The following is a 12,331-nucleotide window of genomic DNA, read 5'->3' as shown; positions in this document are numbered from 1 at the left end:
AGTCATAGGTGACACCCCCAGGGTGGGGGCCTTAGTATCGGGATGAGGGGCAGAGAGGCAACTATGGGGACCGAGGGAGGGTTGGGGGCAGCATGGAGCCCCCCGTGTGAGGTTGTGGCCCGTTTGCTGGTCTCCACCATGGCTGGGTGGTGCCCCACCACATCCCTGCGCCAAGCCTTTAGTGGACACAGCACATGGTTACGGAATGGCGCTCACGGGCCAGTTGGGTTCTCCAGGATGAAGCAGAGCAGGACTGGGTGAAGGAATGCTGGGATAACCAGAGGGCAGGGAAATCTTCAGGTGGTGGCCAGATGGTGGAGGGGTGCTGGGGAGAGGTCGAGCCTAGAAGGCAGTGGAGGCCTGGCCTGCATGGCCTCAGGCCTAGGGGACAGGTGTCCGCAGGGAGCTGGGGGTGGGGATGGAGGCAGGGAGGTCGAGCATCATGGAATGACGGGCTGAGTGCGGATGGTGGCAAAGTGGGGAGAGCAGACAGCTGTAGGCAGTGGGTGGGGAGAGGTGGCCAGAGGCTGAAGGACCCCTTCCAGGTGACGGTTACAGCTGGGCTCACAGACCGTAGGCAAGTTTTTCCACTTGATGTCTTCCTGGTTGGGGCTGCAGGCTGAGGACGGCCCGCCAGGACCACCCCCAAGGGCAGCCAGCCCCCAGGCCCTCCTTCTTGCCCTGGCCACCGCAGTGACTTGTCCTGGGGGAAGGGGCATCCGCCTGCAGGCGGGGGACTGTCTCTGAGGCAGTCACGGCAACAGGAGGCATGGTGTGGGCACTGCTGCTATTTCTAACCTGCTGAAGCGCATGGAACCCTGACTAGTTGAAAAGCAGGCTGATTGTCAGGGGCGGTACCCAACTCCGAGCTGTCAGGGCCATCACAGGGAAACCGCCTGGCAGGGGGCGGTGGCAGGGGGCTCGGGCTGACAGGGCTATGATTTTGAAAGAAACATCTTTAAGAAGAAAGTGATTTAAAGTAGGAAGAGAAATATTATTAGATAATGGCTGTCAGGTTATTTTTTGATGCTTTCTCCGGTGATTTCATAACCACCATGCCCCTAGATGGTAAGGCCTTCCTGGCCACGGCCCCGTCCCGTGCCCCTGCGGGTTTCACCCCTGGGCCGGGCACAAAACGGGCATCGGAAGGTGTTTGCCATGTGGCCCGTGGTCACTTAGGTAGGAGGTTTTATAAATAATCCACTTGCCTCTGTTAATAAACCACAAACCTGGATGAGCCCTTCAGCCTTTGGTCTGGACACCTAGGCCCTGCCACACCCACCCAGCACTGGGCATGGAACTGCCCTCTCCCCTGGCTGCTGCAGCAGGACAAGATGGGGGGTGGGGGAAGGTCACCAGAGACTTGTAATCCTTGGTGGCAAATGGCCGTGGGACACTCCGTCCTGCTGTCATCCTGGGCTCTCCTCCTAGCCAGCTCCCAGCCTCCCCCTAACAGCTCCTCTGTCTCCTCATCAACCTGCCGCAGCCCCCAGGCTCTGCACCGGCCCCTGACTCTAGTCCACAGACATTTTTGGGAATCCGTCCCTTCTCTCCTGTGGTGCCTGCTGAGACTTTAATCCCCACCCCTGATTTCCGCAGCTCTGGCATCCGTGTCAGAACTAGCTTCCCTGCCGCCCCCTTGCCCCTGCCCTCCTCTACGTGGCCTGACCGTGCCTCTCAGGCTCTGGTCTCCCCGGGGAAGCCCGTTCTCCACGGCCAGGCCCCCTCCTCCGGCGCCGCCCCAGCTTCCCATGCGTGGGCCTGGCCCTGGCCGGCTCCTGGGCCTCTTTGCTGGGACACCCCCACCTCTTCTCTGCCTGGGGAGCGACTCTGGAGGGTCATTAAATGCAGCAGGGCTCACACAGGTCCTCTCCCCTCTTCTTTCCTGGCTGTTTAGGAAGCTCGACCTGCCCAGCGGGGCTTTTGAAGCCGCCTCCAGAGGAGACTTTGAGCTGCAGGGCTGTGCCTTTGAGGCCACGTTGGAGCAGCAGAGGCGGCCCCGGACCGTGCGCGTGGGGCTCGTTCAGAACAGGATCCCCCTCCCTGCGGACAGCCCAGTGGTGAAACAGGTTTGGCCTCTTTTGAGCATCAGTACATAAGCGGGCAGCTGCCCCCGCTCCGTGTTGTGCGCTCAACCTCGGTCCCCACCCGGCTGGTCGTCCAGCCTCTCTGCCCTGGCCCCTCCTTCCCTCCAGCCACGTCTCTTGCTTTTCTTTCCCTTTTGGCTCCTACCCTTTCTCTGCCTTCCTCTCACTCCTCACTGTTCTGTTCACCTTCGTCTCCTGGGATGGAGCTGAAGTTCTGTTTACCAATTGGGAGGTGCCCCTGTGGCTCACGCGCTCTCCGTGGACATGCCTCTCGGGCTCCTGCTGGCACACACTGGTCAGGACCCGTCTGTCCACTGTGGGTTCCTCTGCCTGGACCCTGAGATTCCCCAGACATCAGTCAGATTGTGAATATGTCTCCTCAGCCCAGATTGTCAGGTCGTCGGGGGGCAGGGATGCTGTCCTCACCACCCCCCCAGTGCCTAGAAGCGTGCCTGGCACCCAGCAGTCATCCGTGGGGCCCTGTGCCCACGGTCCCTCGCGGGAGACATAGGGTCCGGGAGCGTCTGTGTTCTCTGGGTTTTCAGCCTGGTTCCTCTGCTCTGTCTTTGAGCAAACACTTCCGAATGTCTCCTGGGAGCCAGACATCATGCCGAGGACACAGTTTGAGGACACTGTTCCCAAGGAGTTTGTGGGGTCATGGGAGTGACAGTGGAAGAATGTGATGGCACAGTGGGAACATCGCTGCTTTAGGGGCACATGCAGGCTGGGGAGCACCCAGGTACCCCGATTCTCGGCCCCTTGCCGGGAGAGCTACCCCTCTGTGGGCGACACGTGACGTGGATAACACATCCAGGGAATTTTGGGTGGGGGAAGGGAGCACATTCTGGCAGAGGGCACAGCTGGGAGAGGCAAGTCATTGGAAGACAAGATACACATGGGAGAACAGAAGTGTCAGGACAAGGCATCCCCAAAGCCATGGATGCAGGATGTCATAAGTGGACTGGGTCCTGGGGGGTGGGGGGGCAAGGGAGCCGTTAACCCAGGGGATGGTCGTGGTGTGTGGTGGGCCCACTGGGTGTGGCCCCTCTCGCAGTAGGCAGCTCACGTGCTCCGCTTAGCGACCCCACCAGGCGGGCAGCATCTCTCCATTCTCAGGGCAAGGAAACCGAGGCTCAGTGAGACAGCATCGAGTGTGTGTGGGACCCCAGAGCCTCTGCAGTTCCACCTTTGATTGCAGATTTTGGACCCAGGAGCCATCCAACATAGCAGAACCTCCCACTCTCCTCGTCCTCTTGCAGCTGGCTGGGTGGGGGTGAGTTCTAAAGATGGTCTCAACCAATAGAACCACAAGATAGGTGGTTCTAATCCTCGCTGTTTAAATTGCCAGGTCACTGCCCTGCACAGACGCATCGAGGCCATCGTAGAGGTGGCTGCCATGTGTGGAGTCAACATCATCTGTTTCCAGGAAGCGTGGAGTAAGTCTCTCTTGGGGTGCTTTCTCTGCTGCCTTCAAACAGTGCTGTCTTATCTCCACATCACTGAGAGTGTCTGCTGCTTGATTTCTTAAAATCTCCTTTCTTTTCTTATCCGCAGAAAGGTTCTTTGTCAACAACACCAGCAGCCCCGGAACCTCACTCTTCCTCCTCCTCACGTGCCTCAGTCTCTCATTTGAGCCTGTTAGTTCTTCCTTCCAGATTGTCCTGAATCTGTTCACTCCTTGCTTGCACCTCCTTACCACCGCCCTGACCCAAGGCGTGTCAGCATCTCCTTGGCTTCTGTAATCGCCTCCAACTGGTCTCCTCCACCCTGGCCACTTCTAACTGGCTGCCCACACCTTCTAGGAAAGATCTGTACGAAAGCTCTGCACTGCATCATGTGTTCCTCCCCCACGTCTGCTGGGCTCTTCCCTGACCTCTGATCCTTCACTCTCCTCCTCCCAGGCCGCTGGGCTTGCTGTTCACTCTGCCCAGAGGCAGGAAGCCAGAGCATTTCCTCTCCCTAGGCCTTTAACCCTCTTGACCTTCAGATCTCAGCCCAGAGCCCACCTCCCCTTGTAAAGTTGCGTCTCTGTTAAATACTCCTGCTACCATGTACCTTTATGTTATTTTTATCACAGTTATACACACTCATGGTTTAGAGTCAAATGGATCTACAAGAACTGTTACCAAAAAATAGCTATCCTCCTCAGAGGCAGCTACTTCTCTCAGCTCGTTCTTTTTTGGAATTTACCTTTGCTTTTGTTGCTGCTTCCTAATTTTTCAGTTTTGCCTCATCTATTGAGTTCCCACAATGGAAGGAGACAGTGTGGTCCTTAACCCCCTCCTGCTTCCTCTACATGCATGTACCCTTCCTGGTCTGTCCCCTGTCCATTTGCTACCAAGATTCAAAGGAAATTGCTTTGATTTTTTTTTTTCCCTGAATACTTTTCTGTTTTCCCTGGAGTTTGCTTTGTTTTCTACATGGTTACCACAAAGTCTACCCCAAACTTTCTGCTAGTTTTCTAAATCTGCCTAAGAGGTTTAGATACATGAAGCGGTTTATCAGTTTCCTCTCCTTGCAGGAATCTGTCCCAGAGCCTTCTGGCTGCTCTGCTCTGAATCAGTTTCCCCGCCTCTGCTGTCCCAGGACTCCCTTCACTGTCAGCCTGGTGGGGGGCATGGAGGGGGTGCTGTCCCTCTGCCTTGCTCTTGTGTTTCTCCTATACCACATCTTCCTCTTTCTTGCTTTTCCCCCTCATTTTAGTTGTGTAGAGTTTGAGACTTTGCATATCTGAAAATATTGCTGGGTAGTTTGGTTGGGTATAGAATTCTGGGTTAGAAACAATTTTCCTTCAGAAGTTTGAACACTTTGCTCCGTGTCTTCTGGCTTTGGGTGTTGTTGGCTAGTCTAAGACCATTTTGATTTATTCCCATTGTATACGGCCTGTTTGCTTTTCTCTAGAAGGTTGTAGGATCTTCTTTTTATTTCCAGTACTTTGAAATTTCATGATGTGCCATCATGTATATCTATTTTAATCTGTTGTTCTAGACACTTCATTGAGTTCTTTCAGTTTAGAAACTTGAGTCTTTCTGATCTAGGAGATGTCCTTATATTGTTTCATTTGTGATTTTCTCCCCTTTTTTCTCTCCTCTTTTTCTGATACTCCCTAGTGTTAGGATGTGGGATTCTGGACTGGATCCCTCCTTTTCTTTCGTATTTCCTCCTATTTTTCATCTCATTTTCTTTTTGGTCAATTTCCTGGGAGATTATTTTTAAAAATAAATTTATTTATTTATTTATTTATTTATTTATTTATTTATTTTATTGGCTGTGTTGCGTCTTTGTTGCTACACACGGGCTTTCTCTATTTGTGGCGAGCAGGGGCTGCTCTTCGTTGTGGTGCGCGGGCTTCTCACTGCAGTGGCCTCTCTTTTTGTAGAGCATGGGCTCTAGGCACGTGGGCTTCAGTAGTTGCAGCACATGGGCTCAATAGTTGTGGCTCACAGGCTCTAGAGCACAGGCTCAATAGTTGTGGCACACAGACTAAGTTGCTTCGTGGCATGTGGTATCTTCCTGGGGCAGGGATCAAACCCATGTCCCCTGCATTGGGAGGTGGATTCTTACCCACTGCGCCACCTAGGAAGTCCCTTCCTGGGAGATTTTACCTAATTTGTCATTCAGCCTTCTAGTCAGTCTTTGGTTTTGGTGTCATATTTTGAATTTATAAGAGTTCTTTTGGTCTGAAATTTTCTATTTTATCACATCCTGTTCTTGTTTTATAGTTGCAATATCTTCTCTTATTGCTGAGAATATTAAGTCATACTTTTTTTCTCTCTGCATGGTTCTTAGTTACTCCAAATTGGTCTTTTTTCCACCAGATTGCTTATATTTTAAGGATTGTGGATTAAAAAGCTGATGGCAAGCTCTGAGTTTGTGGGAGGGGCTCCTCCGCTAAGTTTCATGTTAGGATGACCATATTTAGCTATTTGTTACATTGTCCATGGTAATATCTTTTGGTCATTCTTTTCAGGCTGGTCAGATACCCCAGAGAAAATTACTCTAATCTCCTGCCAGGAGGAGAAAGAGGACAGGAGTCCAGTATGCTGATGTTTACTTAATCCTTCTGTTTTTATCACTCTACTCACCTTCATCTGTCCTGGGTTCCCCCAAGGCCAGAGACCCTCTGTTTAACTATCTCTGGGGTCCCAGCCTCTTGAAGTGGAGAAAGGATCTAACTGCTTCTTAAGTAGACTTTCGACCAATCTGACTTATTTGTCGCCGCTCCCTGCATCCCCACCTTCAGAGCTGCATGGTGCCTCTGGCTCCTGAGCGTTCAAGGGGTCTGTGATGGAGAGTGGGGTGCTTCCTGGCCTCCTCCACTGCGGGGGAGTGGGAGAGCTCAGTGTTCTCAGATTCACTAAGATATCTTCTGCCTCCCTCGGCTCTCCAGCCTCCCATGTTTTGTTGTTTTGTCCCTGGCTTGTACCCCATCTCTGTGGGTTTATACCTGTACACAAAAATCACTTTTAATGTCATTTGGTGAGGTTTCAGGAAAGAGCAAAGGAGTGTGTCCCATGTGCCATCTGTACCCAGAAGTTCATCACGTTCTTCACATTTCTCGTGATACGTGTAGTCTTGTGCAACACTTTTGATTTGTCTGCCTCTTCCATTCGACTGTAAGCTCCATGTGATCAGTGCCTGGGTGATGTTTATTTTTTCCACCCCAATCCCCACCTCTAATTTTTTAACATTAAAAAAAGCTTAATTGTAAAATATGCATACTGTTACTGTTGGTAAGCATACAATTCAGCGGCATTAAGTACATCTGCAAAGTTGTGTAACTATCATCACCATCTATACCCAGACTTTTTCATCATCTCCAGCCAGAACTCTGTACTCCCCTTCCTCTTCCACCCCTGATAACCTCTATTCTGCTTTCTGTCTATGAACTTGACTACTCTAGGGGCCTCGTGTAAGTGGAATCCTACAGTATTTGGCCTTTTGTGTCTGGCTTATTTCACTGAGCATCATGTTTTCAGGGTCCATCTGTGTTGTTGCATGTGTCAGAGTGTCCTTCCTTTTTGTGGCTGCATAATATTCCATTGTTTGGATGGACCACATTCTGTTTATTCTTTCCCCTACCTCTATTTTACCTTTAGCAGCTTGAATAATCCTTGGTACATGACAGATGCTAAAAAAAAATATTTATTGGATGGTTTAACCAACTTCTTATCTTTCTTGGATCTGGAAGACTCCTACACATCCATCAAGGCCTAGCACAGACACCCGCCTCCTTTGGGGTCCCTGGGGATTGCCCTACACAGGTTCGGATTCAGCTCCCGTCTTGGCTGGCAGCTCCTGAGGGCAGGGCCCGGTTCCAAGTCCAGAGCCTGCCTCGTGGAGTGTCGGTTCAGTGGGTTTGGACCCCCCTTCCCCTCTAATTTGGAAACTGTAGTTGGAACTTTGCAGCAGACCTCCCCCAACCTCCCTTCCCCCTGCTTCTTTTGAAAGTGTTTACATTACAGCAGTTGTGAAAACAGGAAAAGAAGCCATTAAAATGGAAATGGAGAAATTTGGAGAGCTGAGCAACCTGAAATGAAATCGGAAAGGGAGGTTTTATTCTCTTGGGGCATTTGAGTCTCTCTCCTAATGCTCTGAAAGCTGAGCGTGAACGGTCATTAAGCATGGTTCTTTGTTATCAACAGCTTTCTTGTTGGCTTCCTTAAAATAGCTCATCCCTCTTCACCGGAGGAGCCTGGGGAACCTTGAGCCTGGTGCCGAGGCCCCCGGGGCCGAGGCTGGCAGAGCCTGCTGCCCACTTGGCCGCCTCCGTGGGCCAGCACCCCGGGCGGCCGAGATGGTGCTGGTGCCATCGTGGCGTCCGGCTTCCAGGGACCGGAAGGGATCGGGCTCATGCTTCCCTTCCTTCTCTGGAATGAGGTGTCACACCAACTTCGCAGGGGTGCCGGGGACAGGCCGCCCGTTCCCAGGCCTGGCACCGTGCTGGGCACATGGCCCGTGTTTGGGAAAGGTTGGTTGCAATTACTACCCCCAAACAGGCCACACACCCCCATGTGGCGACCAGTTACGATCCTCGCCAGCCACATCACACAGTGTCCCACAAACCTGTCCTGCAGGCTGGCCAGTTTCAGAGTGACCGGAACAATAGCAAGCATCTGGAAACATCCATTAGGCTAATCCTACCCTGAATGAAATGGACTTGGGTTATCAGGAGAAGGAAGATCTAAAGAGCCCCTTGGAGGACGTCCCTGGTGGCATAGTGGTTGAGAATCCGCCTGCCAATGCAAGGGGCACGGGTTCGATCCCTGCTCCAGGAAGATCCCACACACCGCAGAGCAGCTAAGCCCGTGCGCCACAACTATTCAGCCTGCGCTCTAGAGCCTGTGAGCCACAACTGTTGAGCCCATGTGCTGCAACGACTGAAGCCCACGCGCCTGGAGCCTGTGCTCCACAGCAACAGAAGCCACGGCAATGAGGAGTCCGCGCACCACAGCAAAGAGTAGCCCCCGCTCGTCACAACTAGACAAAGCCCATGTAGAGCAACGAAGACCCGACACAACCAATAAATAAATAAATTTTTAAAATTAAAAAATGTTTTAAAAAAGAGCCCGGATTGCTTTCAGGACCCCTGCCCCTGTAGAGACCAAAATCTGGGGACACTCAAGTCCCTTATGTAAAGTAGTGTCGTATTTACGTATTGTCTGTGTACATCCTCCTGTATACTTTAAATATTTAAATCATCTGGAGGTTACTTATAACACCTAACACAGTGTAAATGCCAAGTAAATAGTTGCCTGTGTGTGGCAGATTCAAGTTCTGCCTCTTTGGAACTTTGTGGAATTTTTTTTTTTTTCAAGTAGTTTCCACCCACAGTCTGGGGAACCCACAGATGCGGAGGGCCGACTGTGTGCAGGATTGGTCCAAACAAGGCATTCGGTACTCCAAATCAAGAGGAAAAAGACAAACAGCTCAGCAGGAAGTGGGCAAAGGGTATGGATAAGATCACCTGGAGGATGAATCCAGAAAGGCCAGTGCCCACGTGGCCAGGCGCGCCACCTCACTGGTGACTCGGGAAACGCACGTCTAATCCCAGCTCACGCCGTCGGACCGGTGGGTGTGGAAGCACATGGCCGAGGCTGTGGAGCCGTGGAGCACACTCAGCCACAGGTCCCTGTTGCCCACCCCCAGTGCGGCCCCCTCAACCCCAAAGGAAACTGCCGTCGAGCATCTGGTGTGCGTGGAGTTCTTTGAATTGGTACTGCGTGTATATATATGTCCCCGCTTTTTTTTTTTTTTAAGCAAATGAAAATCGGTGAGTTGATAATGAAATTTCCCACTGAATTAGCCCCCTATCTAGGGGTGGCATGTAGCCAGAGATCTCAGAAATAATGCTTTTATACTTGAGGAGTGCTCAGCTCGTCCAATGGCTCCCAAACTTCTGATGAGGTCATTAAATGGATGGCCTTTCTTGTTCCTGAAGAAGCCTCAGCCCCTGGGAGGAGGAGCATTCCTGTGGTGACGTGTGAGGGTGCCAACGCCATCCTCGGTGGCCCCTGACGCTGTCCCCGAGGAGCGTTGGCCGTGCTCTTACCAACCTGCAGATCACCCAGCAGCTCGGGATCTGCTGGTTGGGAACAGTTTCTGGCTGTACCTTTTGCAAAAAAATTTTAACGTATGTATGTATAGCTAAAATTGTGGTAAAATAGACATAACGTAAAATTTCCCATTTTAACCGTTTTTAAGCATTCAGTTCTACAGCATTAAGTACATTCACATTGTTTTGTAACCATCGTCACCGTCCATCTCCAGAACCTTTGCACCTTACCAAACTGAAGCTCTGTCCCCCTTAAACAGCAGCTCCCCATTCTCCCCTCCCGCAGCCCCCAGCACCACCATCCCACCTACTTTCTGTGTCTGTGAACATGCCTGTCCTCGGTCCCCCATCTAAGTGGCATCATACAGCACTTGTCCTCCTGTGTCTGGCTTATTTCACTGCGTGTAATGTCTTCGAGGTGCACCCCTGTTGTAGCAGGTGCCAGCCTTTCCTTCCTTTTTAAGGCTGAATAATATTCCATCGAATGAATGGACCACATTTTGTTAATCCATTCATCCGTTGATGGGCCATTTCCGTATTCTGGCTGTCGTGAACCATGCTGCTGTGAACGCGGTGTGCAAGCATCTGTTGAGATTTCTGCTGCAGCTGTTTTTAAGACTGTAGGAAGGACGTTTGGCCTCGCCTCTCATTTTGCCATGAAGCCTAAAAAAGGAGGGTCTGCCTGGCGTCCACAGCCAGGGATGGGACTCGGAAGGCAGGCCGAGGCTCTTGGGGCTCAGCCCTCCCCAACCAGGCCAGGGACCCCCTGCAGAGGCCGAGCTTGGATGTGATTCTGACCTTTCTCCTCTCCACAGCTATGCCCTTTGCTTTCTGTACGAGAGAGAAGCTCCCGTGGACGGAATTTGCCGAGTCAGCGGAGGACGGGCCCACCACCAAGTTCTGTCAGGAGGTAGGATGCTGACCTACCTTTACTGTGAACTAACTTCTGGCAGCGGCCAGACACTTGCAGGTCACAGAGCAGGGCCACAGCTGCAGGGGGTGGTCCTTCTTCATGGAAAATGTACCCGTTTGGCTCTTGTTTTGCCAGATAAGAGTAGACTGTTTACTGCCCATCTCCCCCCCGCTTTTTTTCTTTCGTGTTCTTTCACTTAAAATCAGAGTTCCAGAGCCAGGAGGGCCCTTAATGGCGTTTTCAATGCGGGGGCTGCAGCCCACAGAGGAGGGTCTGGGGGAGACTCCCATAGTAGCGTCTGCAGCCGGCAGTGCTGGCCCTCGGGGACTTAGGGTCATGGTCGAGTCTGTGTCTAGAGTTCTGCAACCGCACTTGCTGTTCACCTGAGTTACAGAAGCATCTCTGCGTGGCCTGTCTCATCAGTATAGAAACCGGGCTTCCTTTCTCTTTATTAAAACCTCGTAATACGTGTTGTATGATCCCACTTGTAGGAAGTGTCCGAGATCGGCACACGCAGGGAGGCAGAAAGCAGATTAGTGGTTGCCAGACGCTGGGCGGGGAGAGGGGATGGGAAGTGACTGCTCACGCAGACGGGGTTTCCACTCAGGGTGTTGAAAATGTTCTAAAATTAGGTTGTGGTGATGACTGCACAGCTCTGAATGTACTGAAAACCACTGAATGGGATACTTTGAGAGAATGTTCTTTATGCTCCGTGAATTGTATCTTAATAAAGCGGTCATCCAGAAAACCCCGTAACATTCCAAGAGGTCACGAATGGTGACTTATGCTTATTCTCACCTCAGGAAAAATAACTTCTTTCATTTCTCCAATGTCCCATCTCAGACTTTCCACGTAAACTCAGGGGCTTTTGGTGCAGAACTGTACTCACACTGATTCTGTCAATACGGAGTTGTAATTCCAAGCATCCCTCTCCTCAGGCTGTAGGGAAAAATCTCTCAGCCACCAGGTTATTGATTCTGCTACAGGGCAGGGGGTGATTGCAGATGACGCGCCTGAACCAGGATGGGAGAAGAGAAAGCAAAGGGAGGATGGGGACGGGCTGGCCCCCAGGGACCCCTGTCTGCATGGAGGGCCCCAGGCCCCACGGCCGCCCCCGCAGGGCTCGTAGCATCCCCCTGTGCCGGCCGTGCCGTCCCTCTGTCCTGTCGTTAAGGTCAGAAGTAGCAACGGACTGGTAAGAGCTGAGGACAGATGACCGTCCGGGGCTGCTCATCCCTGTCCCCAGAGCCTGAACTTCTTATTTGAGACAAAAGGAATTTGGTGTCCAAGAGTTATGTTTGGTTTCATTCTAGGGTTTTTTTGTCTAGATGAGATTTTTTTTTCTTTTCTCTTCATTTTATTATTTATTTATTTATTTTTGGCTGCACCACACAGCATATGAGATCTTAGTTCCCCAGTGAGGGATCAAACCTGTGCCCTCTGCCGTGGAAGGACAGAGTCTTATCCACTGGACCACCGGGGAAGTGCCTTTTTTCTTTTTTTAACATAAAAATTCATCATCCTAACCATTTTTACGTGTACAGGTCGGTCGTGGTAAGTACCTTCACGGTGTTGTGAAGCAGACCTCCAGAGCGCTGTCCTCTTGTGCACCCGAACCCCTCCACCGTGGAACAACTCCCCTCCACCCCCAGCCGCTGGTACCCCAAGTTCCACTTGGTTTCTATGAATTTGCCTAGTTTAGATCCCTAGCTTAGTGCACTCACGTGAGTGCACTCCCACAGGATTTGTCCCTTTGCGCCCGGCTGATTTCACTTT

The 12,331-nt window shown here is 51.7% G+C and overlaps 1 protein-coding gene across 1 annotated transcript in view; it reads left to right on the top strand.

Annotated features, from left to right (window-relative positions):
• UPB1 (beta-ureidopropionase 1) overlaps nt 1–12,331 on the top strand; it is a 28,370-nt gene that overhangs the window by 4,225 nt on the left and 11,814 nt on the right. The window contains exons 2-4 of the mRNA XM_057747021.1: nt 1,898–2,069; nt 3,436–3,523; nt 10,458–10,552. Of these exons, the coding sequence (XP_057603004.1) occupies nt 1,898–2,069; nt 3,436–3,523; nt 10,458–10,552 (355 nt within the window). The remainder of the gene's footprint in view (nt 1–1,897; nt 2,070–3,435; nt 3,524–10,457; nt 10,553–12,331) is intronic.

Source organism: Hippopotamus amphibius, chromosome 8 (assembly GCF_030028045.1).
Source record: "Hippopotamus amphibius kiboko isolate mHipAmp2 chromosome 8, mHipAmp2.hap2, whole genome shotgun sequence".
NCBI classification, from domain to species: Eukaryota; Metazoa; Chordata; class Mammalia; order Artiodactyla; family Hippopotamidae; genus Hippopotamus; species Hippopotamus amphibius.
The sequence above is the reverse complement of the archived record's forward strand: the minus strand, read 5'-3'. Positions and strand labels throughout refer to the sequence as shown.